We start from the raw sequence: 27,926 nt of genomic DNA on the forward strand, positions 1-27,926 counted from the left end.
TTCCTTCCTCTGCAATTTTTTGGAAGAGTTTGAGAAGGATGGGTGTTAACTCTTCTCTAAATGTTTGATAGAATTCACCTGTGAAGCCATCTGGTCCTGGACTTTTCTTTGCTGGAAGATTTATAATCACAGTTTCAATTTCATTACTTGTGATTGGTCTGTTCATATTTTCTATTTCTTCCTGGTTCAGTCTTGGAAGGTTATACCTTTCTAAGAATTTGTCCATTTCTTCCAGGTTGTCCATTTTATTCGCATAGAGTTGCTTGTAGTAGTCTCTTAGGATGCTTTGTATTTCTGCGGTGTCTGTTGTAACTTCTCCTTTTTCATTTCTAATTTTATTGATTTGAGTCCTCTCCGTCTTTTCCTTGATGAGTCAGGCTAAAGGTTTATCAATTTTGCTTATCTTCTCAAAGAACCAGCTTTTAGTTTTATTGATCTTTGCTATTGTTTTCTTTGTTTCTATTTCATTTAGTTCTGCTCTGATCTTTATGATTTCTTTCCTTCTACTAACTTTGGGTTTTGTTTGTTCTTCTTTCTCTAGTTCCTTTAGGTGTAAGTTTAGATTGTTTGAGATTTTTCTTGTTTATTGAGGTAGGCTATAAACTTCTCTCTCAGAACTGCTTTTGCTGCATCCCATAGGTTTTGGATCATCGTGTTTTTGTTGTAATTTGTCTCTAGGTATTTTTTGATTTTCTCTTCATCAATCAGTGATCCCTTGGTTATTTAGTAATGTATGGTTTAGCTCCATGTGTTTGTGTTTTTTATGTTTTTTTCCCCTGTAATTGATTTCTAATCTCATAGCGTTGTGGTCAGAAAAGATGTTTGATATGATTTCAATTTTCTTACATTTACTGAGGCTTGATTTGTGACCCAAGATGTGATCTCTCCTGGAGAATGTTCCATGTGCACTTGAGAAGAAAGTGTAATCTGCTGTTTTTGGGTGGAATGTCCTATAAATATCAATTAAATCTATGTGGTCTATTGTGTCATTTAAAGCTTGTGTTTCCTTATTAATTTTCTGTTTGGATGATTTGTCCATTGGTGGAAGTGAGGTGTTAAAGTCCCCCACTATTATCGTGTTACTGTCGATTTCCTCTTTTATAGCTATTAGCAGTTGCCTTATGTATTGAGGTGCTCCTGTGTTGGGTACATATATATTTATAAGTGTTATATCTTTTTCTTGGATTGATCCCTTGATCATTATGTGGTGTCCTTCCTTGTCTCTTGTAACATTCTTTATTTTAAAGTCTATTTTATCTGATATGATTATTGCTACTACAGCTTTCTTTTGATTTCTGTTTCATGTGCATGTCTTTTTAAAAAAAAAACATATAAAGTAAAAAAAAAAATAGAAATAAAGAGACAATTAGAAATCCTGCTTAAATGGACATTTATATCATGTTCTTGGTTGGGACAATTGTAAAATTGTTCAGTCCCCCACCTTATCTATAAATTTAGTGCAATTCCAATAAAAATCCTAGTGAGATTTTTTACAGGAATCTGGCAAATGAAAGTTAAAATATCTATGAATAAATAATCCCCTCAAACTAGCTAAGATAATTTGAGAAAGTGAAGGGAATTCACCTATCAAATATTAAGACATGGTATTGAGCCAACAAAACTTAAAAACAGTGTATTTCTGGTAAGGAAAGACAAAAAGACCGAGGGAACAGAACAGAGTCAATATATAAGGCCAGGAATGTGCACGAGGGCTGAGTCACACAGAGGTGGTATAACAAATCATAGGGGAAAAGAAAAATTATTTAATGGATGATAGAAAAGTGGTTTGCTTCACAGAAGAAAAAATAAAAATTTGTCTCCACTATACACCATACACAAAAATAAATTCCAGTTGGATTAAAGGTGTGAAACATTTTTTAAAAACCTATTAAAAAGAGGAAAATTTCTTAAAAGAAGCCTCTCAATTTACAAGTGGATATATAAGTATGCCAAAATTAAGTAGTTTCATTCAAAGAAAACATAATGGCAACGTTAACACATAAGTAACTGACTGGGAAGAGATATTTACAATATTGAAAACCAATAAGGGGAAAAATAGCTACAGAGAACTTATGCAAACCTGTAAGAAAAATAAAGAAACAGGAATCAATAAAAGAAAATGGTCAAAGAATTTTCATAAAGAGATTCTCAACCTCACCAGTAATCAAATCCAAACTGAAAAAATAATGTTTTTTTTAATCCAATAAATTAAACAAGATTAGGAAGTTGGATAGAACCAAGTGATGGTGAGGATGTAAGGAAGGAAGAACCCAAATGTACAACTCATGGAGTGTTAATTGGTGTGGCCCTTTTGTAGGTCAATTTGGCAGTATTTAGTGAAGTGACAAAGTCCACATGCTATTATCTAGTAATTTCATTCCTAGATATACTCTAGAGAAAGTTTTTAATGGTTCACAAGGGAACTTCACAAGTAAGTGTTCATTGTAGTGTTGTTTGTAGTGGCGAAGTTGGAAGCAATTACTACTATGCAATAATGGAGAATACTAAACATTTCTCATCAGTTATAAAAATGCTAACTACATTGCAATAGTTAAGCAGTTATAAAAAAGCAAACAGGTGTCACTTTAAGAAAATGATACTTCTATAAAAGTCTAAATATATACAACAAATAAAATGAGAATTTGTATTATTAAAAGATTCTTTTAATTTATATCAGGATAATGGAAAAACTTTTATTGGAAACCAGAATACCTGACTCCACTATTCAGGAGCTACTTGACTTCAGGCTAGAATCTAGCCTAGATACTTAATCTCTTCAAGCCTATTCCTTCATCTGTGAAGTTTTTTTTAAACTGGATTTATAAAAACAGAATTTACACATAACTAAAAGGGAAATATGCTATATACAGAAAAATCTATTTCTGGATCAATTACTTTCAAGCAAGGTAGGAGGTAGAATATATATATTAAAACATTCTGGAGAATTTAAAGATAGGAATGAGAGTTAGCTATGGGAAGCCCCTATTTTCTCTTTAGAATAAACTCATTACTTCTCTCAGGAAGGAAATGGTCATAGTTTCAGGATAAGTGATATTTATTACCATACAAAGTAGCTCAAATTTGGAAAAAAATTTAAATGTATTTTGTAATTTTAATCAGTCAAAGGGCGGAATGGTAATCTAACTTTGTAAATAGAATATGACTCAACAGTCAAAGGGAAGGACATCTATCTCCAAATCCATCAAAAAAATTGTTTTAGTTCATTCTTCTGCACTTGTTGGTCAGTTAAGCATTAGGTGCTTGATGGTATTGTTCAGATCTTATGCCTTTACTATTTTTTTTTTTTACATTTCCTATTGATTCCTGAGGAAGGGGGGTGTTAAAATTACCAACTAGAATTATGGAATTGTCTATTTCTTCCCTCAATCTACCTATTTTTGCTTCATGTATTTTGAAGCTTTGTTAATTAGAAGTGTATACACACTTATAATCGTCTTTTTGATATATTGACTATTTTATCATTGTCAAATGTTGCTCTTTATCTCTGATAATTCTCTTTGTCTAGAAATCTACTTTATATAATATATAGCCACTCCAGCCTTCCTATGCTTATACTTTGTGTACAACTTTATCTATCCATTTAATTTCAACCTATCAGTGCTTTTATATTTAAATTGCATCACTGGTAGACAACATATAACTGAGTCTTACTTTTTAATACATCCTGACAATTCTTGCCTTTAATTAGATTGTTTAGTCCATTTACATTTAGAGTAACTATTGATGTGGATTAGGTCTATTTTAGTATTTGTTTTGTCTGTCCCATCTGTTTTTTTGCTCCTTCATTATTCTTTTCTTGATTTCTTTGGGATTGCTTGAACAATTTTTAGAATTCCATTCTAACTGATTAACTTTAGCAAAACCTTTAGGGTTTTGTGTGTGTGTGTGTGTGTGTGTGTGTGTGTGTGTGTGTGTGGTTGTCCTAGGGCTTACAATACACATCCTTTTCAGTGTTTTTAAAGTTAATATTGCACCACTTCACGTAAAATACAAGAACCCTACACTCCCCTTCTTATCTTTAACCTATAATTGTCATATGTATTTCATCTGCATGTATTATAAACTCCATTATATAACATTATAATTTTTGCTTTAAAGTTATATATTTTAAAGATATTATGTGGAAAAAAGCCATTTATATTTACCTTTCTGGTGTTCTTCATTCCTTCCTGAACATTCAGGTTTCCATCTAGTGTTATTTCTCTTCTGTCTAAAGAACTTCGTTTAACATTTTTTTTAGTACAGGTCTGCTGATGATAAACTCTCTTAGTTTTCTTTTAAATGAAAGCGTATTTATTTCGCCTTCATTCTTGAAGGATTTTTTTTTTTTTTTTTATCGCAGTGCGCAGGCCTCTCACTGTCGCGGCCTCTCCCGTTGCAGAGCACAGGCTCCAGACGCGCAGGCTCAGTAGTTGTGGCTCACGGGCCTAGCCGCTCCGCAGCATGTGGGATCTTCCCGGACCGGGGCATGAACCCGTGTCCCCCGCATTGGCAGGTGTATTCTTAACCACTGCACCACCAGGGAAGCCCTTGAAGGATATTTTTATTTCATTTCATCTTGAAAGATATTTCTAGATAGATAAAGAATTCTGGGTTGACTTTTTCTTTCTTTTCTTTTAGCACTTTAAAGATGTCATTTCACTTGATTGTGATGAGAAGTCAGTAGTACTTCAAATCTTTGTTCCCCTCATATAATAATATTTTCCCTGGCTACTTTCAAAACTTTCTCTTTGCTTTTGCTTTTTGGTAGTTTGACTCTGCTATACCTAGATGTGATTTTCATTATAGCCTGCACGGGCTTCAATGAGCTTCTTGAATCTGGCTATTTATGTCTTTCACCAAATTTGGGGACATTTTGGCCATATTCCTTCAAAAAAATTTTTTATGCCCCATTCTCTCTTTTCCTTCTAGAACCCTACATGTTAGATCTTTCAGTATTACCTTATAGGTCCTAGAGGTACTGTTCATTATTTCATTTTACAGTATTCTTCCTCTCTGATCTTCAGATTGAATAATTTCTATTGATCTAACTTCAAATTCACAGACAGTTTCTTCTGTTATTTCCACTCTGATCTTAAGGCTATCCAGTGAAAAATTTATTTCAGACATTATACTTTTCAGTACTAGAAGTTCCTTTCAGTTTTTAAAATCTCTTTACTTTTCTGAGATGTTCTATATTTTCATTCATTACAAGGGTGTTTTCTTTTAAGTCCTTGAGCATAGTTGTGAGATCCGCGTTAAAATCCTTGTCTCGGGGCTTCCTGAGACAGTGAGAGGCCCACGTACCACAAAAAAAAAAAAAAAAAATCCTTGTCTCAAATTACAACTGATTCATCCTGGGCTAGTCACCATTGATTGGTTTTGGGGTTATATTTTCATACTTCATATGTCTAGTAGTTTTAGATATCATCCTGGACATAGTGAATGATGTACTGAGCATCTCTAGATGCTCAGTTCTGTTATGTTTCTCTAAAGAGCAGCAATGTTTTTGTTTTGGCATTCTGTTCACTTGGCTGAACTCAAACTCTAACTCAGTGCAGTGCTCTTGGCCTTATCTGGGCTGCCTGGCCACACCTTGCACATGTGTGGTTTAGGAATTAGCTAGAGATTTGGGCAGTTTCCACACAGACTTTAAGGCTCCCTCTCTGTGACTCTCTTCTTTCTGGGATTTCTCCTCCACTTTCCATTTTTGTTCTTTTAATTGCCTCTTCTTCATCTCTTTGGTGAGGCAAGGATTCCCACCCTAAGGTTATGGGAATGGCCTAATACATGACACCCAGCACTTGTCAGGTGAGACTGATGGCAGTTTACTAGTCACGCATACTCATAGCCTGGGGGAGGACACCAGACACCATTCAGGGACACATGAGGGTTACACCAGAGAACACAGTAAACAACCAGGTACTGAGGGAGGCAGATTTTGTAGTATCAAGGTAGTCCCTGGTTCCTGTCGGGGGATGGGATTGGTTTCTTTGAATAATTCCACAGGCTTGCAGGGAAATGAAACCTGCCACTCAGGTACAAGCAGGAAATGTACCTGGTCCCCGAGACAAGAAGGGTTGTTTGGCTAGGGGATCTCAGGACCATGGGAGCAGATGGGGAAGGGAACTTGGTGTTAGGCTGTTCATAACATTCCTGATTCTACCAGATGTCAAGGCAGTACATGATATTAATTCTAGGCCCTGTACCACACTGTGGTTGCCCTGGTCTCCAACCTCTGGCTCTTCGAGCCAGTATATCTGCAAGTTTCTAAGTTTAAGTCATCCTACAAAACTGGGCACTGCAGGCTGAAGACATAAAAATAGGAAACGCCTTAAGTGCCATTTCATTCTTCCAAGTATTGACTTCCCTCCAGAATTTGCCTTCTTTTGCTTGCTTTCCAGTGCCTTTTGGTATTTTTAAAATATTTTATCCAGAATTTATAGCTGTTATTTGTAGGAGGGTGAGGGGACCTATCTGGCTAGTACCAGAAGCAGAACTTTCAAAGTTCATTCTTAATCTTTGGCTGTAAGCAGTTTAACTAAATAGCTGAAGAAATACTAGATATGATTTATTGATTATAACAGGAGTTGGGTGGAGTCTTTGGAATGATAATATAAGAGAATATTAACTCATAGCCATAATTAATAACTGTAGGGCTCAAAAAATATTGTTACATAGAATACTTACATTTTGATTTAGTGCAAATTTTGATTCCACACAAATAATTCAGTCAAAGTTCTGTAGGACTCAGCACTCATCAGATAAAATCCAGAAAAAAATGTTTTTCATTTCATTTTTTTTTACATACTGTGAAAGTACATATGAAGGAAAAAAAGCAAAAGCTATTATTTGACAACATGGTCCCATATTTCTTCTTAAATATGCACCATCTTCCATAAACCATGATTGACTCCTACAAATTTTACTCTCTTTTTCTGCCTTGCTTCTACATTTATTGCTAATTTGATTTTATTTATACTTATGCCTGTAGGCATTTTCCTAACACTCTATATATGTGTTCTATATCCCTACAGAGACTATAAATGTCTCCTGGACATGGACCAAAGATTTGATTTGGTTTAAATCCATACACAGCACATACTTGCATATGTTGATTATTCTTTTTTCAGTGAATCTTATCAAGACTCGAATGGACAAATTGGGTTTTAAATTTCTTCAGAACTTTATATATGGTCATTTCCTTTGGTGATCCCAGAATCACTCACAAGCCTCAATAGCAGGTTATAAACACGCCTAAAACTTATTACAGCAAAGGAGAGAGAGCAAAACCAACGGGAAAAAGATGCATTGGGGAAGTCCAGAGAGGTCAGCACAGGCTTCCAATGTTCTTGGCCTGAAGCTGCAAGGAATTCTCTCTGTCTAGCAGCAAAACTACAGGCATGCATGGAATAGCTTTACCTGAGGAAGCCCATCTGAGTCTCAGGGTCCAAGGCTTTTATGGGGAGCTATTAATGTCCACACATTCTGCTATACAATCAGCTATGGCAACTGAGACTCAGGACCCCAACAATGAAACCAGGTGTATGTGTTGTGCAAAGCAACCTGACAAGCCAGTATGGCGTGTTCCATTTCTCCAGGTGTACACAACAAAATTGTCACTAACATAAAGAACATTCCACAAGCCAAATTCCCAGGGTTGGCCGGGTCAGTCATGGTTTCCTTGGAGACATGCAAGGAATAAGCAACCAGACCTGCTGCATTAACTCTTCCTCCCAAGGGTCTGTCCATCCTTGCTATCCCCTATTACCGACTCCCGTCTTACTAATAGAAGTGATACAAAGCTAGCTAAGTCCTGGCTTGCGGCAAAATATTTTTAAGACCACTGCACATCTAAATCATTTCCTCTAGTCTCTCTACCCTTTGCAACACATTCCCAGCCTCCAGTTTCTATGGCTGGCTGTTCTTTACAGACAAGCAGGCTACATCTAGGAAGCAATAGTTTATGCTGTTTGGAAGAGGAGGCCTAAAAAAAACCTACAGGGTTATGAACCTTGTATGATTTAAATCTGTATCTTTCCCAACAAACGTGCTCTGCTTCCTGGATCTTCTATTCTGCACAACATTGCCACCACCTCCTTATGGCCCCGCCCCCTAAAAACAGTCACTAAACCCAGTTGATATTACCTCCTGGAAATTTCCTGAATCTATCTCCTTCCTTCCACATACCCTCATTTCCCTGTTACTCCCTCCTGGCTTCTCCTTCCCGCTCCCCACCCAAGCCATTATTCATTACAGCAGAGTTGTCACTCCCATTCTTACCTAGAAAGCAACCCACCACACACCGAAGAATAATTTCTGAAAAAGATGCCTTATATGAGGTATTGTAACCACTCAGGTCACTATGTTCAATTTTTTCCTGTCTGTTTCCCGTGTGTTTCCACTAATATCAATTTTATTAAAAAATAAATTCCTATCCTAAATTGAAAACTATGTCCAGTGGAATGGAATCAATTTCTTGGAGTTCTTCGAGCCACGCAACAGAAATAATAATAGCTGCTTCCTGTACCTCATCCTCCCTTTGCCTTATGACATCTGGGCTCTTCTCCCAATCTTTTTCCTTCCTCAACTGCTATGTTCAGATTCCTCTTCATTAGATACTTCTGCTAAATTTCAATCCTATAGAGAAGACCACAGCTCACTAAGAGACATCAGGGAAGGACTCCTTCTGGGGTGGACACAGTTCGTAGTTCCCTTCTGAGGTTGTAGGTACAAGTTATAGATGGCATGAACACAGAACATTAGCCTGAATGTGAATTTTTAAAACACTTAACTCATAAAAATGATAAGAGGTATTCCATCTTATCCTAAGGTATTCAAGCTAGATCACACAAAAATTCAGAAAGCTCTTAACAAGTTGAGGGCTATACTGAATGAGAAAAAAGCTACACATAACTTCTCCTAAAATGCTAAAAAACTTCACAAGAACATGTATTTCTGAGCCAAAATTGCCTAGATCAGTTTCTAAAGTGTGAAGTCTTCAAAAGCTTCAAGATTAACAATGTGATATTTATTAATTTTATTTTTGTGTAACAATATATTTGCAATTAGAATGCTAGTATGTAAAGTATAGACATTACTAGCAGTAGTAGCAGAAAAATTCTCAAAAAAGTGAACTAAATCTAAATATTGAGTGTATTTACTCATGTGCTCCTTTCCCAGTGGGTAGTATTCATATGCATTTTGTTATTGCAGAATGTACGGAAAGCTTTTTGCTTTTTTTATATTAAAAATAAAGTTTAAATTTTGTTAAAGCAATACGTGTATCAAAAAAATCAAATGTGCAAAATGATATTTGTGAAAACTAAGTCTCCCTTCAACTCCAGATCCCCAGGCTCTAAATCAGAGGCAACTGCTACCATAGATAACACTGGACTATTCTTCCAGAGATATTTTACCTGAAGAGTAAAAGTTAGGCATATTCTGAAGCTAACATCAAGGAACTATATTCAATATCCTGTGATAAACCATAATGGAAAAGAATATGAAAAAGAATGTATATATATGTATAACTGAATCACTGTGTTGTACAGCAGAAATCAACACAACATTGTAAATGAACTATATGTCAATAAAATAAATTAAAAAAATAAAACTAACATCATGTAAGGAAGTCACTAGGCTCTTTTGCAATTATTTTTGAATCAACATGCCACTCTCCAAAGATTATGTTAGATAGGCTATTAGTCCAACCCTGTATTACAACTGTATTTTTTGTTATGCATAAAGGAGTAACAAATAGTTTCTGTAGATATAATTTAAATATCATGGTCCCTAAACTTTAATTCTGTTGTACCACCACCGTTAATGGCTGAAGTAATCATTCCTTTCTCTGTTTCTTCTATTTTCCCATAACAGTAAGCTTTTTAGCCTCTAATACTTTCCATAGAAATTGTTCCCCATATCTTTTATATCTTTGTTTTTTTAATCTCTCTAATTCTAGTACTTACTTTCAGCAGGTAACAGAAGAAAGTATTTCTACTGTCACTTTCAGGCATTTCTTCAAAGTCGTCTCCCTGAAGATGTCATTTCTGTGACCAAAGGGTATTATGCTAAAAGATCTGGAATGTATACCACAGTTAGAACAAGCAAAAGATGCCACACCGTGGCTGCAGATAGATAATGAAGAACACAACCTGTTATCTCAAGCAGAAAACAATTGAGGGCAGTCTAGAAAACAAAAGAAAATGAGATAAATTATTTGTTAAATATTTCTAAAATGTGGGTCTTTTATTTTATAGAACCAGCACATTTCAAATTACTTGTAGGGGCTTCACTGGTGGCACAGTGGTCAAGAATCCGCCTGCCAATGCAGGGGACACGGGTTTGAGCCCTGGTCTGGGAAGATCCCACATGCGGTGGAGCAACTAAGCCCGTGCACCACAACTACTGAGCCTGCGTTCTGAAGTCCACGAGCCACAGCTACTGAAGCCCGTGCGCCTAGAGCCCAAGCTCTGCAACAAGAGAAGCCACCGCAATGAGAAGCCCGCACACCGCAACGAAGAGCAGCCCCCGCTCGCCGCAACTAGAGAAAGCCTGCGCGCAGCAACGAAGACCCAATGCAGCCAAAAATAAATAAAATAAATAAATTTATAAAATTACTTGTAGCAAAATAAGGTTTTAACACAATTTTGCAGAAAGATATATTGAATAAAGCTAGATATACTGGTTCCCATAGATAAGAGTCAGAGAACTCCAATTTACGGAAATAAATTAGATAAACAATTTTTTAAAATTTACCCTCAGAAGCTAAATCAATATTCACCAAAGTGCTGGATTAAATTAACCTTACCAAGAGCAATTAATGTAACAACAGCTCCAATAAAGCCTCATTAAGTAATCAATTAGAATCATTACAAGGAACAAAAGATTCAGCAAAAAGCTCCTGGCCAGTAGCATGAGTTTTATTTTTAAAAGGCCATTCTTATTTTAACTAGAGCTGAAGGCATAAGGCATTTGCCCTTGAAAATAAATGTCTAAAGGATACATGATTTCTAGTACTTTTGATTTTATGATTATTTTGGAAATTATTGTTCAGGAAATTTTGATTTTCCTTTAGAGGTAATTTTGTCAAATTTGCTGCAAGACTTCTCAGAAAAAGTAATTTTATAATATCCCAAGTTTTTGTTTTTTCTATGGGTACTTTTCTCCTTTCTAATGATTATCAGCTAAGATTAACTAATATCTGTTTTACTCTTAAATTTTTTAGTGTACCCTTATTTCATGAATTGCTGTGTGACCCTGGACAAGTTACTTAACTTCTCTGGGTCCCCATATTATCACCTGTAAAAAAAAAAAAATTGGTCTAGAGGTGCGTTATAATAGGGATTCTCAACCTCTTCCCCACCCTTCCCTACAGACATGATGGTTACGATGAATTAACATCAGCAGCAGTGGCTCATCCAGCTACTCAGTGAGGCTGCCTGTTGCCTGCTCTCTCTTCCTTTGAGGGAAATCACTGAACTAAGATTAGTTTTAGCTATACAAAGTCTGAGTCTATAGTGATCAGAAGACTAAAAATGACCATCTGAAATTGTGCAACCTTGAGATGAAGTTTTTTCTTTGCTTTTCTCTTTTTTTAAAAATAAATTTATTTATTTGGCTGCGGTGGGTCTTCGTTGCCGCACGCGGGCTTTCTGTAGTTGCAGCGAGTGGGGGCTACTCTTCGTTGTGCTGCGCGGGCTTCTCATTGTGGTGGCTTCTCTTGTTGTGAAGCACGGGCTCTAGGCGCGCGGGCTTCAGTAGTTGTGGCGTGCAGGCTCTGTAGCTGTGGCTCGCGGGCTCTAGAGTGCAGGCTCAGTAGTTGTGGCCCACGGGCTTAGTTGCTCCGCGGCATGTGGGGTCTTGCCAGACCAGGGCTTGAACCCGTGTCCCCTGCATTGGCAGGCGGATTCTTAACCACCGCGCCATCAGGGAAGCCCCTTCTTTGCTTTTCCTTCATCCAACCTCTATTTATTCAGCACTGTGCAGGGCTCTGATACAACAGACACAGTTCTTGAATAAAATTATCTTTTTGAGGTTCTTAGTAAAAAAAAAACACACACATAATTTAAAGAGGATGAAGTCTATGCTAACATGGCTTTCAACACCTTCCCTCTTTACCACCCTTCCGTGTCCCTTTGATGAAATTAATAGGAAAATCTCTACAACAAATTAAGAGTAGCATATGACAGGCATTGTACCAAGCTTTAATCTCAAACTTGCAAAGGTAAGAGGTCAAAGCTTCAGTTTACATGTTTTGGCTACTCCAAGATTCTAGGCTATTGTTGGGTTTATTGATTATCTACAAAAACATTTTAAGGTAAGGTAGCTCACTAAGATAAAGGGGTATCGACAAGGACAGAATGTGCTGGCATCTCTTTTATCACACTTATGGATCAAGCTATTACATTATTTGTACAGGATAAACTATTTACACCTACAATATCAACCATTTAATTTTAGATTTATTGTTTCACCAGCAAAATTAGACTAGAATTTCAATTTTGAACATTAGTATAAATCTCTCTTCCCTAAATTTTAAACCCTTTCCCCTTCTTTTAGGAAACATAATTGCATAATTCAAACTCCTTTAATACTGTGACCTAGTTCCTCCTCTTGATGTTATAAACGGCTCATGTAACTATGGTAACCATCCAGGGAAAATTGAATGTTTTTCTGGTCAGCAATATGCAAAGTATACCATACGTGTTATTTTTCTCTCTGGGATAACCAAAGTGGATAATACGTGTTTGCTCTTCTTCTTGGTTATGGGAATGACATTTTATCATACTGAAAATTCTATGACTATAGACCCAGTCATTCACAGTACCTTCATTAAAAGGTTTAGGATCCTCTTTTGCTGTTAGTGGTCATTCTAATTGCTGCACAGTACTATAACCCATAGATTGATTGTATACACCCATCTGCGCTGCCTACCTCATAAACTAAATGTACAGGCTAACAGTACCCATATTAGCAATATTCCATCTCGAGAATCTGGTATTTTCTTAACTTTGTCCTTTAGTCCTAGACAAAGTGTTTCCTTAAAACAAAAAACTAAATGGAATCATCTTGGGAGTATACTTAGGTACCAAGAAGACCTAGTTCCAGTCTTTAGTGATTTTATATGTCTTCTTTTTTATTTTTTTCTACAATTAAGGTGTACTACTTATGCAATAAAGCAATCAAAAATGCTTTAAAACTGAGCTCAGTGGAGATGTAGACTGTTAGTATTTGTGGTTATTGTTGTCGCCTATTGTACTAATGAATTGATTTAAAGTTTCAGGTTTTTTCAGCACTATTTAAAATGCTTGGACCTTCTAGAACAAATTACACTCTAAAGCAAATGTCTAGATTTTTAAAGGATTTATTTATTTGCATTAGGTACAATTACATTTCTACAGTGGGCTATCAGTTGGTGACCTTTCAATATGAGGATTTTGTTTAAAGTGATTTTCTTGAATTTCCCTACATTTTGAACAGTGCTTTTTAACAATCCAAATACCTTCCTTAGAAAAAACATTGCTATCTGCTTCCCTTAATTAAACAGGGAATTAACTACCTTTTACTAGTTTAGAAAAGACCTCATTAACCAGATGCAGTGTGGAATTTGTTCAGATCCTGTTGAACAAACCAAGTGTAAAATAATATTAATGAGACAATAGGGAAATTTCAATTGTCTGGATATTAAATGACAGTAAGATAATTTTTGGATGGGATAATGGTATTGTGGATGTTTTGAAAAAGTTCTCTCTTATCCGTTCACATTTAAAGTACAGAGAAAATGACAATAATCCATCAAGGATAAGGGAGTGAGATATTAAGGACCATATATTGATAAATGTTCAAGCTGGGTGAATGGTATATTAGGGTTTATTGTACTATTACCTCTACTTTGTGTGTGCTTGAAATTTTCCACAAGAAAGTTTTAAAAAATATTAAAAAGAAAAAAAGGACTTCATATTTAATTGTCCTGACTCAAGCAGTAGCTGAATCTTCTCAGGAGGTATCTCTAGGAAACCTTCAGAACTACTTGCTAGTTTGTTTTCCATCAGAGTTTGAAGTGGTCCCCCCTCCCTTTACAGTATAAATAAGGGCCTACCAGAGATCTCTTAAACATTTCTACCAGGGATGTCTCACAGTAACTGATTTAGAAATTAAAGTTAACCTCAGATAGCTCTACTAATTTGGGGGTGTAGGTTACTTATCTTTTTTAGGGTTACTTCAGAAAATATACTTAAGAGCAAATAAGATGCCTTTTTGCTTTATTCATACAATTAAATGTCACCAATTAACTTCTATATTGTGGAGAATTGGGGACTTTTAAATATTGCATTTAGCAGGGTACAGGAACCCCATTTCAAAAGGCCCCAAATTTCCAGTTAAGCGATTACTAAAAAGAAAAGGACATGATAAATAACCGAAGTCAAAGGGCTGAGTTTGGGGAGTACAGTGATTTTTTTTTTTTTTACTCTCTTCACACAATCTGCTTTCACAAGTACCACAGGAGTAAGTCTTTGATTAACTTTTATAAATTAATATAGCAATAAAAGCACATGTCTGACAATTCATATACACACATAGATTACCATATGAGAGTGTTCTTTATAGGTTTAGATCAACACAAGCTGCAAAATCATTATTTAGACTTTTTGCTTCCTTTCAGCCTGTTCAACAGAATTATGAAAGGTCAAAATAATGCTCTAAAAGGTCTTCATTTCCATACTCATCCTTCCTTCTTCATCCGGCTCATGGTTCCTGGAAGGAGTGCTCTAGGTATTATAAATCATTGCGTTTTCTCACTTCTAGTTTCTAACCATGTGTTATATCTGCCTGCAGATCACTTCTCAGGCTGAATAAAATCCATATGTGCGTTCTGTGTCTAATCTGAATCAGTAAATAATAAGGCATCTTGCATTATTTTAGGCCTTCAATAAAAACTAGCTGATTTAAATCTATGAGTAAACAAAAATAGTAGGGTTTAAGTAAAATGTGATTAAAATTCAATTCTTAACAGTGACTTTTTTGACAAGACCTGGCTGCTTAATCTGATTTAAAGAATGACAAGAAAATCCCTAGACGGTTCTCAGAAATACAAGACACTGGATTGCCTGGGTTGACTTAATAATATTCAAGTGGTCAAAACCTCCAAGTGTCACAGGATAATAATACAAGACAATCTTTGAGTCCTGAGCAATATTATCTTGTTCCCAAGACTCAAATTTCCAATAGTGCTTTGTTTCGGTTTGAAATTTAAAATATCCTCTAGATCAAGGTCTAGATTTCTCTTTCCCTGTCAGTGGTTACGTACTATTAACAGCTGTTTCAAAACTGCCCTAAATAGGTCATCATACAGGTGCCCCACCGCTGCAAACCAACTGGATATAAGAAGAAATCCCAATTTATCGCCCCTTCACGTTTTCTTTTTAACTCAAATGTACTACTCACAATAGTGCTTTGTTTAGATAGGCATTCCGTTAAAATTCTCCGCGTATTCGTTCTCTTTACACCCATTTCTTTGAAAAATACACGCTGTTATATACACTGAGTCCATCTGGAATTAAAATGAACTCCTCTGCTTGGCATTTCATTTAACCCCAGATAGGAATTAAACCCTGTCGGCCGGTCACGTAGATGAGGACGTGGGCCTGATTTCGGATTCGGTCTGTCCTCGCGTCTCCATCACCCCTGGACCCCGGCCCCCAGTGGTTTTCAGTCTTACGTAGATGTTAAGGTGGTGGTGCCCCTCACGCCGCCAGGAAGCCCTTGCCTACGTTTAATGTTTAAACGTTCTGATCCCCAGGGGGAAAACTTTTTTTTTTTTTTTAAAGGTTGTCTGTCGGACAAACAGGTATGGGGCAGAGTGAGCCTGAACTAAACGCGATTCCTCAGGAGCCCTAGGGTGGACAAAACCTGCACGTCCTGGTGCGGCGGGAGACCCCCGCGTCTGCGGAAGGGCGGGAGCTCGCAGAAGCCAGGAGGGAGATTCAAAAAGCGGACGGACTAAGGGAGAAAGAAACGCAGGGGGCCGCGAGGGCACCGCCTACCTCGGCGATCAGCCCCGGTGCTCCGGGAGCCCGAAGGCCGCGGCTGGAGGAAGACACAGCCAGAGGGCGGTGCCGGCCCGGCGGGCACACAGCCGCCGCGCATGCCCGGAGCCGCGCTCGCCTCAAGCCCGCCGCGTAGTCCCCGCAGGACTCCCTCCGGGTCGCTGCGTAAGGTGGCCGCCTGCTGCTCCTTTTAAGGCTCGCGAGGGGCCGCGCTACATCCATCTGATGGGGAAGAAGTCGGTAACACCGGGCCAAGGGAGCTGGGCCAAGCCTCCCCCTCCCTGTGGGAAGGACGGAAGGAAGGGGTCAACCACCTGCCCCCTCAAGTCCCATTCAGACATTGAGCAAAGAGGCGGACCCGACAGTGCTTCCCCTTTAAGAGGGGGCGGGGCGCAGCCTACAGTTTGGCCGCTCTCCGCACCCTCCCCCCGGGCCAAGAGTTGACAGACCAATCGCCCGGGTGGCGGAGGGAAGGCGGGAGAATGCGAACCCTTCGGCTGGGCGGTAGGGGCGGGCCCCCGGCCTTATTAGGAGGGAGTCCTGCGCAGGCGCAGAGGCGGCCGCAGCCTGAGGGGCGGGGGCGGTCCAGTGAGAGACTCTCCGTCAGGCACTGAGGGTGATTGGGAGGAAAGAGGCCAGCGAGAGGCTTGTCATGGGGATCCGAGGTACGAGACGGCATTGGTAGCATCTGGTGACTCCGAGGGGGACAGGAAGTGTCAACGCCCGGGACCCCGGCGCCAGCTCCGCTGGGGGGATCCCCGCTGCTCTAGTCCTGAGGAGGGAGGGGGAAAAGGAGGGAGCCCCGATCTCGCCCCGCCCCTGGGCTTGTTACCGCGGGGGCGGGGAGTGAGGGCTTCTTTTGCGGGGAGTAGAGATCGGGGGACTCGGCTGTGCCCTCTCGAGCGGCTGCCGGTGTCCCCGCGGCGCCGGGCTGACGAGCAGAGGAGCCGCGGCGGCCGTGGCTGTTGCATGTGTGGCTGCTGGATGCGGAGGCGGCGGCGGCGGCGGCGGCGAGGAGCAGCAGCGGCGGCAGGATGTTAGGGCAGCAGCAACAGCAACTCTACTCGTCGGCCGCGCTCCTGACCGGGGAGCGGAGCCGGCTCCTCACCTGCTATGTGCAGGACTACCTCGAGTGCGTGGAGTCGTTGCCCCACGACATGCAGAGGAACGTGTCCGTGCTGCGAGAGCTGGACAACAAATATCAAGGTAGGGGCCGCGGGGCTGCCGGTGAGTCCTCCCCCACTCGGGTCCGCTGGCCGCCGGGCACGGTCGCTCGGAGCCTGCCCGGGGAAGTGCCACTTTCCATTTCTCCTGTGACAGTCTCCCCGACTGCACAGAGGGGGTCTGGTGTGTGGGACGGGGGAACGGGACTGGAGACCGGGTTCGCGGCCCTCCCTTTCCCCGCTGCGGTCGGCGAGGACTTCTCGGGGGTCTCAAGGGTGAGGGTGGTGGCCGCTTGTCAGCCCCCGCTGCAGACCCAGCGGCTGCAGCTGGTGTGGCGAGGAATCAGCCATTTTAAGAAGCATTTGTTCCGGCCCTCGCCTGCTCGGTGTCGCAGACCCTCCTGCCCCGGCCGGGGAGCGTGCAGCCGGGCGGGGACTGTGGGGAGTGAGCGGCCGGCCGCGGCCGGACTCCCGCTGGCCTCCAGGGCCTGGCTTTCCCCACCCCCCCCTCGGGCTCCCACCCCCTGAGAGCAGATGCATTGGAACGTGCAGGGGGGAGGGGGCGCGAGAGGGCTGCGAAGGCGGCCTCCGGGGAGGTCCCTCCCTCGGCTCTCCGGCTCCCGCATCGGGAATAGAGGAGGCTTTCCCTCTCCCACCCCAGGGAAAGTTCTGGGCCGCAGCTTTTCACAGCTCTTTCAGCCAAATGGTTAAAAGGCCAGGGGTCCCCGCGGGGGAAGGGAGAGGGGTGTGTGTGGCGGGGTGGACCCCCCGCCCGCCCTGGGGGCGGGGCCTGCGGTCGTGACGAAGGACATAGGCGGGGCGCGGACGCGCGCGCTGCCTCCCGTCTGGAAAATGGCTGGTTGCACGAAGGCTTGGGCGACACTGGCTGTTCGGGCGGGGACCGTGCGGGACATTAGCTCGTCCTGAGCGGAGTCAGTGTTGGGATTTGGGACATGTTTGTTTGATTTTTCGACTTTTTCCCAATCACTCAATCACGACAAAGACACAGCTACTGTGATCGTCGCTGGCCTCTGCACCGCGTAGGTTCCGGGCCTTGCGTCACTTCCGGGCCTCTGGAGGATGTGGGTTAGTTGACTGGGCAACCGCCTGGCGTCTGTTAACCCCTGGATCCCTACTTCGCCAAGTTTAAGTACGGAGGCAAAAGCCACCCTTTGTGGTCAGACCCAAGGAGCTAGGGTTGATTCCCTGGAATCAGCTTTTTTACAGAGAGTACATTTACTATTTACCATTGGTGGCCCTTTCGCCTGTAACTACAAGGGGAGGAGTTTAAATGGGAAGCCGTTTGGTTTAAGGAACAAGGAGGTCTGAATCAAGGAACAGACCTTAGACATAATGTGGAATCAGCCATACGGACTTTAAAAAGATAACTTCTTGGACCCATTCTCTGTTTTTCGACACGTCGCTAGTTTTATGATTTAGTGTCTAAGGAACGCATTTCTGGGGTGATATTTTCGGGCCTGTAGCCTGATAGAACATTTAAGTGTCTCTGTTTTTTCACCTATAATTTATTTCTGCCTTTTGAACCCATATGACTGACAGGACTGATCTCTGTTGGGGGGAAGAGAATTAATACGATTACTTACTGTGTGTCAATTGCTGCACCACGTCCAGAACATTATCTCATTTAATCTTCACAACTCAATGAAGTAAAAATTCATTTTGCAGACAAATTAAAATTTACAAGGAGTTTAAGTAACTTGTCCAATTAAGTGGGGAATGTTTGACTCCACAGCCTGGCTGCTGCAGGTGCACATGCTCGTTTTTAAATTATTTAAATTTTTTTTGTTTGTTTTTTTAAATAAAAGCTCTCCAAAGGTATTTTCTATAGACATGGAGCACATACCTGAATTGTAACCTTAAAATATTATATATTGTACATGTGTGCTTAAAAATTGTATGTTGAACATTTTTAGTTTTTCAAATAATCATAACTCTGAAGTTTGTAAACCTTGCAGGCTTTTACATTTCTTTAAAGACATGTTTGCCTTCATGAAAGTTAAGCTATTTTTTTTTCATTTGAATTGCTGGGGGGGCAATTTGTTCCAGGGAAATCTGCCATCTTGACCATCTAAAGTTGACAGAAGTAGCTTTGGTAACATGAGAAACAGTATTAGGCCTTGAAAGATCGAGAGATTTAAAAAAATTTTAGCCCCATTAAGATTGTAGTTCTTTTGAAGAGTAATACAAAAACAGTGATCTAGTTTTTACTCTGCACATGCTTACTAAGCTCAACTTTCAGTTTTCTATTAGCTTTATATACTTGTGTGTTCTTGGTTTTTCATGTTTTTTGTTTCTTTGCTAGTTCTTAAGTATTTCCTGGTTTTAGATTTAATACCTACAGCAAAATTCGATGTTATAAATTATATAGGTAGTCAAAGAAATTTCTCTCCTACCTATTTGAGACACTTTCAGAAGTTACTGAAGAACCTCAAAAGTAGCCTTAAAAACAGAGAGAAATGAAGAAAACAATTTCACAATTGAATGAAGTATTTATTATGGGGTATGGTTATTAGAGAACGTCAATTTTTGTTCCAGTATTCTTGTTCCAGTATTTCTCTTTCATAGTTCAAAGGTAAATAACCTTTGAACTAAAATTTCGTACTTAATTTTAAGTGCCTTCCATGCAGCTGAGTAGAAAGTGCTTAAAGAGCAGAGCCAGACTGACAGATAATGGCAGAGTTCAAAGTCTGGGGTTGATACCTGTTGAGCTTAATCTTCTTCACATATAAAAGTGGTGGCTTCCTCATGGGATTACTGTGGGGATTACTGAGAAAGTCACATGGAAGAGGCTCAGTAAGTGTTATTTCACCGGGTAATTAAGGTGTCTTAAAAATGTGAATTTTTACTTCATGTATAATATCAATGTGCTGCTATTAAATAATATATTTAGCTTCTAATTCCTGATTATTCGATACAGAGTGTTTGGAATAAGTTTTGCTTTTATTAATTAATTAATTAATTAATTAATTTATCGCTGTGTTGGGTCTTTGTTTCTGTGCGAGGGCTTTCTCTAGTTGTGGCAAGCGGGGGCCACTCACTATCGCGGCCTCCCTTGTTGCGGAGCACAGGCTCCAGACGCGCAGGCTCAGTAGTTGTGGCTCACGGGCCCAGTTGCTCCGCGGCATGTGGGATCTTCCCAGACCAGGGCACGAACCTGCGTCCCTTGCATTGGCAGGCAGACTCCCAACCACTGCACCACCAGAGAAGCCCTGCTTTTATTTTTTAAACCTCACATTTTGTGTGTTTGAGGGGAAAATATATAATTTCCTTATTTTTCCTGGAGGAAAATTGGATTCTTAAGAAATCCACTTACATACCTAGCTGGGGAAATGGGCTAGATGTGAACATTGTTTAAAAATATGCTCTGCAGGTATGAGTACCCTCAAATGTGTGGGAGCACATTGTCATGAATCCCGGGTTAAATAGTTGTCCGTCAAGTGTGAGTACCTACACTCTCCAGGGCGACGGGAATTCACAAGTTGTGTTGAATACTTGCTCTATGTTACCTTACTCACAGACACCCCCAGTGTATGTATTTGGTCGTCTAACATTTCTGTTGTCGTTAGAGCAGTGATATTAGAAGATAGAACAGTGATATGGCATCGGGTGTGATAAATTCCAGTTAATTTTTGTTTCTCCACCTTTACTAAGACAGAACTCTTTCAGATAGCATTGTATCTCATAAGGATGAGAAACAGAACAGATTTGAATAAGACATCTATGTAAATTTTGGTGACATCTGGAACTATATTTTCAGATATTTGTATACCTTCTAATGACTCGGCCATTTTTAATTGATGTAAGTGGGTCCTCATGCTATACAATATCTAAATCAGCAGTTCAAAAAGCTGAGAACCAACGGCTGAGTTATCTACAAAAGCACAGTGATCCAATGCCAACTTTACTATAATTTTGTTGGTAGCTTAGTCAATTGATGCCAGAACCTGAACCTAAACCTGCTCCGGAAATAGCTTGATTTTCAGACTCTCCCATGTGATGAAATAAAAGAGCCATTCAGGCTAATATGATGGGAAGCTAAGAGTTACTTGTGTCTGCTTTGTTAAGAACGTCCAGGGGATGATATGAAAGTCAAGGTATAGCGTCTCTCTAGAGTTCTGTGGCGAGTCATCGATTGAACCATAAACCCTGTAAACACAGTTGGACAGTAATCTAGAGTAGTCCTGGAACCTTTCTAAGTTTTACGGCTGGAGTCCAGCCTGGAAATTTTATATACAGGGTAGTTTTGAGGTTTACCTGAAGTATAGGTGATACGGCACTGGGTGAACTCTAAAGTGGCACAGCGTGTTTCTGCCCAAGTAAAGACTTTTGATTAATCATTAGCCACACATCTCTTATCCTTTCTAATATAGATTAATGAGTATTAAGAGAGTTTTGTGTTCATTCTTTTTATTAGTTTATCTCTGTACTTTCATGTTGGTTAATATGTGGTCTTTGTAAGGGAAATGAAATGTTTCTCATGTATTCATACTATGGAGGAGTGTGCTTTTATGGTTTGAGTTCATTCTAACTGTACCAATTCTGTGAAAAATAACTAACTTGAAAAATGTTATATGTGCTACCATATATTTTCTTTTCCTCTTTTAGAAACATTAAAGGAAATTGATGATGTCTATGAAAAATATAAGAAAGAAGATGATTCAAACCAGAAAAAACGCCTCCAGCAGCATCTCCAGAGAGCATTAATCAATAGTCAAGAATTGGGAGATGAAAAAATTCAGATTGTCACACAGATGCTCGAATTGGTGGAAAATCGGGCAAGGCAAATGGAGCTACATTCACAGTGTTTTCAAGATCCTGCTGAAAGTGAGCGAGCCTCAGATAAAGCAAAGATGGATTCCAGCCAACCAGAACGATCTTCGAGAAGACCCCGCCGACAGCGAACCAGTGAAAGCCGTGATCTGTGTCACATGACGAATGGGATTGAAGACTGTGATGATCAGCCACCTAAAGAAAAGAAATCCAAGTCAGCCAAGAAAAAGAAACGTTCCAAGGCCAAGCAGGAAAGGGAAGCTTCGCCTGTTGAGTTTGCAATAGATCCCAACGAACCTACATATTGTTTATGTAACCAAGTGTCTTATGGGGAAATGATCGGATGTGACAATGAACAGTGTCCAATTGAATGGTTTCACTTTTCATGTGTTTCACTTACCTATAAACCAAAGGGGAAATGGTATTGCCCAAAGTGCAGGGGAGATAATGAGAAAACGATGGACAAAAGTACTGAAAAGACAAAGAAGGAGAGAAGATCGAGGTAGTAAAGGCCATCTGCATTTTAAAGGGTTATTTGTCTTTTATATAATTCTTTCAGAATTTACTTTCAGAAAATGTTTTAGGGTAAATGCATAAGACTATGCAATAATTTTTAATCATTAGTATTAATGGTGTATTAAAAGTTGTTGTACTTTGTCTGTGACCTTAATTTTCTGCACTGAATTACCAAATATTTTAAGCCAGGTAATCTTCAGATCACCTGATGAAAGGAGCAGGGAGTAGGGAAGGGTGGTGTGAACATAATAACTTCACAAACCATGCCTATTTCCTTTTCACTGAAAATGCAATGCTAATTTTGGGGTAAACACCAAAGTTTTGCTAGCATTTTAGTCTATGTGCTTAAAAAAATTTAGATATAGTTGGAGTTCTCTGTAAGCATTCAGATTATCTTGGATAATTTAAAATATGAACACTATACCATTCAGAGCTTCTCTCTTCCTGGCCCCATTTATACATACACTTGGTCATCTCTAGTCTTCCAAGAATTTAAGGAACTAGAGATAAGAATAATTTGGGATTCCATGTGGAATAATGTGCTCTTATTAGAGTATTTGCTGCTCTATTTTCCATAGTAGCATTTTGATACACTGTCAGTAGCCCATTTATAAATACCTTGCTGCTGCTTCATAGCTGCATTCAGTCTAGTGCTTAATAAGGGAGTTGTTTTGTTTTAATTGGGACAGGTAGGGACAGTTAGGATACCAAAAATGCTGCCATTGGCTTATATTGGCAAAATTTGGGTTGTGCAGTATCATGGTTCAAGGTTGAGCAATTTTAAAAAGACATTTAATAATATTTTTCATGTTGACCCATGGATGGGATGCCTAGGCACAGGCCTATCAGCGGGAAAATGGCATATACTAGTCTTCAAATATTGCCTTTATGTCAGACAGTAGTTGAAATAGTTTTGCTAGTAGCTATAGGTCATTTCTGTCCCAATCAGAAATTATATATTATTTTAAGTAATAGTGTATTTACTTTCTTAACTTTCTGGTATTGGTGCTGTTTGGTGTCTTCACGTTTAATGTATTTGTAAATTGAATTTTCCAAGATTCTAAAATTGAATTTTCCAAGATTCTGATATTTTAAGGGTAAACATCTTGATGGATATATGTCCGTATATTTGGAGAATTTTTTGGTTTTTCAGGGGTGGGGGGCAGTGGATTGACTAGTCCTTAAAATCTATGTGTAACATACTTTTTATTCCTCATTTCTTCCTAATCTGATGATCTTGATTCTTTTTGACTAACATGTGAAAAATCCTGTTTGCTTGTTTGGAAAAAGAAAAAAAAAAGTGTGTTTTCCTCTTCTGGCTCTCCTGTGTGACTTTTAGGCATATCATTTCACCTCATCCGGGTGTCAGGCTACTCATCAGTAGTATGCAGTTGGCTTAAATATCTCCAAGTTTCTTTTGAAATCTACAGTATTTGCACCGTAGTGAGGATTTTAATAATCAAAGGACTTGTTTTTCTCTTTCATTAATTTTGTCCTTCATTCTGTGGTGTGAAGACAGTTTAAAGGTGAGCTTAGAGACGGGTAAATGCACGGTATTTTATTAGCTTCTGTCCTAAAGATATTTTGATTGATGACTGGAGTTGATTATATTGAGCAAGAAATACTGAGTTGTGAAGAAATCCTTTTCTCTCTTGAGAATATAGCATTCTGTCTTAGTGATTATATCCTTGTTACCAGGATAGAGCTGTTCACCTGACACCATTAAAAATATCAGTATGTGCAAAGCCCCCCAAAGCTTCCAGATGTGACTCACATACAGGTCGACACTTTCATACATAAATTTGCATCAGCATATGGGGAAAAAATGAACCTACAAACAGAAGTCCCAAAATTTGGATTAGGTTTGACAGGAAAACAAGCATGGAAAGTCCTGGAAGATGTGTTCTCTTTGAGAATGACTGATATATTTTTTTTTATAAATTTATTGATTTATTTATTTTTGGGTGTGTTGGGTCTTCGTTTCTGTGCGAGGGCTTTCTCCAGTTGGAGTGAGCGGGGGCTACTCTTCATCGTGGTGCGCAGGCCTCTCACTGTCGCGGCCTCTCTTGTTGCGGAGCACAGGCTCCAGACGTGCAGGCTCAGTAGTTGTGGCTCGCGGGCCTAGTTGCTCCGTGGCATGTGGGATCTTCCTAGACCAGGGCCCGAACCCGTGTCCCCTGCATCGGCAGGCAGATTCTCAACCACTGCGCCACCAGGGAAGCCCTCTTTTTTTAAGTATAATAGATTTCATATACTATTTCATACCATGCTTACCAACTCATACTATATACCAGTGCTTCCCAAACTGGTCTCACGTTGGAATTACCTCAGGAGCTTTAAAAAATACTGATACTTGTGTCCCACCCAGCAGTTGTGACCTAATTCATTTGGAATGTAGTTTTAATATTAGAATTTTTAAAAGATTCCTAGGTGATTGTAATGTACAGAAAAGTTACAGAACCACTGCCATATTATGAAAATTTGAACTTATTGAAAACCACTAGTGGATTCTCTCCATCCAGGTTTGTGTGACTGAAGCCTATATAAGTGTGGATACGTACATGAGAGTTTGTCCCCTGTCCCCAAAAGTTCCACCAAGAATACTTGAGGACTCAGTACTTGAGTGCTTCTTGTGTGCTAGGCACCGTTCTAAGTAGGATGGTTTAAAAACAGGAAACAGTCCCTGCTCATGGACCAGACATTCTAGGGGCAGAGTTATGTGTATATATATATATATATATATCTCTCTCCAGGTAATGGTGTTAAATCCCAAAAGGGAAGGATAGCAGAGTAAGGAGAGGGGAAATGAGTAGAAAGGGAGGTGAGTCTTCTACTTAATGTGGTTAAAGAAGGTCTCTCTAAGGAAGTGATCCTTGAGCTGAGACCGGAAAGAAATAGTGAAGTGAGGCAGGCAAAGATTTAGAGGAGGGAGGAACAGAACAGTCTTGTCAGTTTGACTAGAGCATTTGATGTAATGTGGGAGGGGCTTCTTGGAAGCCATGATGGAAAATTTGTGCAAACTTATCATAGGGAGCCTTGGTGAAGATAGGGAGGTATAGGAGACTGTCAGAAGTCTTTGTACCAAAAATATTGCTGGCTTAGACTAGGGTGGGAGCAGCGGAGGTGGTGGTAGGTGGTAGGACTGCCTGTGTTTAAAGGTACAGCCATCAGCAGGACTTTGGTCCAGAGATTGGAAAGCAAAGGGGTGACAAGGATGACTTGGGTTTTGGGCTTGAGGGATCAAGATTTCTGTTTTGCACTTAGGTTCGAGGTGCCTGATAGATTTCTAGTGAGACTCCAGTGTGGAGTTGGGGGGCTGAAGTTAGGGGAAGGGACAGGGGATAAATATTTGGGAGTTAGCCTGTGAAGGGAGTTTAAAGTCATGTGACTGAAATCACTCATGTAACTAGATCAGTGCTTCTCAAATTTTAATAAGCATGTGAGTCACCTAATTTTCCAAAAATGCAGATTCTGATTCAGTAGGTCTGGCATGGGGTCCGAGACGCTACCTTCCTAACAAGCTCCTCAGTGATGCCCACGCTGCTGGTTCAGGGACCACATTTTGAGTAGCAAGCACAGAGTTCCAGGAGAGGGAGGCGTGGGCCTTGTGGTACCCCGACATTTGAAAGGGGCCAGCCGAAGGAGACTCCCAGATCTCTCGGTGAGATAAACCGGAAAAATGGGACACACCGGAAACAAAAGTGAAGAAAGTGTTTCAAGAAGGGAGTGGGAGCAGAAGGGGACTGAAGCAGAGCCAGCAACGGGGCGGCTCCGGTTCTCATGTAAAGGGAAATAGGAGTGGGATGCAGCTGAGGGGCAGGGGAGCTCAGGGAGGATTCTAACTTGGAAGGAGAAAAACGTATTACATGCCGATTGGACTCGAGTGGGCAGGCAAGAAAGAGCGAGAGCTAGGACGAGGTTAGCCTCCAACAGGCCCAGGGACAGTGCCAGTTCCCGTGTCAGAAGGGAGGGCAGTGCTTTTGCTCATTTATTCAAGTATTTATTGCGGACCTGTTGTACCTCTTATTTACAAGGCACTATTTTAGGTACTGAGGAGAAAGCAGTGACCAAAAGAAAAGTCTCTAACTTAGTGGTGCGTAGGTTCTGGAGTGCATGGATGGATGTTAATGCAGATAGCTTGCTAGATTTTGTACTGGGAAAATGGGATCGTTCTCTTCCAAAGCTTCCGCGTTGCCAGTGAAGGGCTGAGACGGAAAAAGGGTTGGAAGTCTGCAGCCGTTGGTGGGAGGTGTGTGTAAACTCTCACTGGGGAGATGGGGCAAGTGAATGGGCCCAGAGTGCCAGTCAGAGCTGAGGGGCAGCTGGAGTCTTTGGTCGTAACTTCAAATGGACTCATTCTGTCGCCTGGTTGCAGGTGTGAAAAAAGTGTACAAAATAACTTAAAATTTCAAAATCTCTGCACAGTAAGCCAGAAAAATGGCAGCTGCCCCATCCTTTTTCTATACCCAGCAGGTGGCTTCCTCTGAGGGAATCTGTTCTCATCTCCCCCACCTGAAATAAAAGGAGCCCGTGTTCCAGGAGCAGTTGGTATTAATAAGCTGGACAGCTCTTCAGCCCTTGAATCAAGTCCTGGTTTGATGTCATTCAAAATCTATTTTAAGTAAAGTACAAGTTATCTTGAAATTACTATGTTGCCTAAACTCTATATCAATTTGAGAAACCAAATCTCCTTTATCACGTCCTAAATGTGAAGGCAGGGCTCTGGACCAGGATTGCAGCTGTGGGCTCCTCCGGTCTCACAGTTCACCTGTCCTTGGCCTGCAGTTTGTTCAGCTGTAAAACGAGTGATTTCAGATACGGTTATCCTGAAAATTTGGTTATTATTCATGCCCCTTAACATTACTCATAGGAAACAGTTCTGGTCACAAAGTTCACTAACTGTTTAGTTCACTAACTAGCTTATAAAATAACAGCTTTTTTTTTTTTGGCTGCATCACGTGCAGAATCTTAGTTCCCGGACCAGAGATGGAACCCATGCCCTCTGCAGTGGAAGCGCAGAGTCCTAACCACTGGACCGCCAGGGAAGTCCCTAAAATAACAGCTTTTAATTCGTGTATGTGGTAACTAGACTTTTAAGCAGCATTTCTAAACTCCAGACGCAGAATGAGCCTGATGGGTTTTTGCCTTTTCCATAAACCATTCTAATTTTATATTTAAAAGTCTTTACTCGATACTTTTCTTTAAAAAGCGACTCACTTTGTGATGTCAATTTATTTTTAAAAGGGAGCATATCACTTTGGTAAATGGAAAATTAGTATCACTTTCTGTGAGTAAAAGACTGTAGGACTTCCCTGGTGACGCAGTGGTTAAGAATCCACCTGCCGATGCAGGGGACACGGGTTCGAGCCCTGGTCCGGGAAGATCCCACATGCCACGGAGCAAC

The 27,926-nt window shown here is 40.3% G+C and overlaps 1 protein-coding gene across 1 annotated transcript; it reads left to right on the plus strand.

The window, feature by feature from the left end:
• Positions 1-16,570: 16,570 nt before the first annotated feature.
• On the plus strand, positions 16,571-22,663 carry ING2 (inhibitor of growth family member 2). Its single transcript, XM_030830620.3, has 2 exons — positions 16,571-17,258; positions 21,842-22,663. Exons 1-2 carry the CDS (start codon positions 17,087-17,089, stop codon positions 22,510-22,512), a joined length of 843 nt encoding a protein of 280 aa, XP_030686480.1. The 5' UTR covers positions 16,571-17,086; the 3' UTR covers positions 22,513-22,663.
• The last annotated feature ends 5,263 nt before the right edge of the window (positions 22,664-27,926 follow it).

The sequence above is a fragment of the Globicephala melas genome, chromosome 21 (assembly GCF_963455315.2).
Source record: "Globicephala melas chromosome 21, mGloMel1.2, whole genome shotgun sequence".
Taxonomy (NCBI): domain Eukaryota; kingdom Metazoa; phylum Chordata; class Mammalia; order Artiodactyla; family Delphinidae; genus Globicephala; species Globicephala melas.

Bases quoted from the DNA above. Each gene is read 5' to 3' on its own strand.
- ING2 (XM_030830620.3), top strand. From the start codon at position 17,087: ATGTTAGGGCAGCAGCAACAGCAACTCTACTCGTCGGCCGCGCTCCTG. The intron at 17,259-21,841 runs GTAGGGGCCGCG...TTCCTCTTTTAG, and splicing joins GCTGGACAACAAATATCAAG to AAACATTAAAGGAAATTGAT.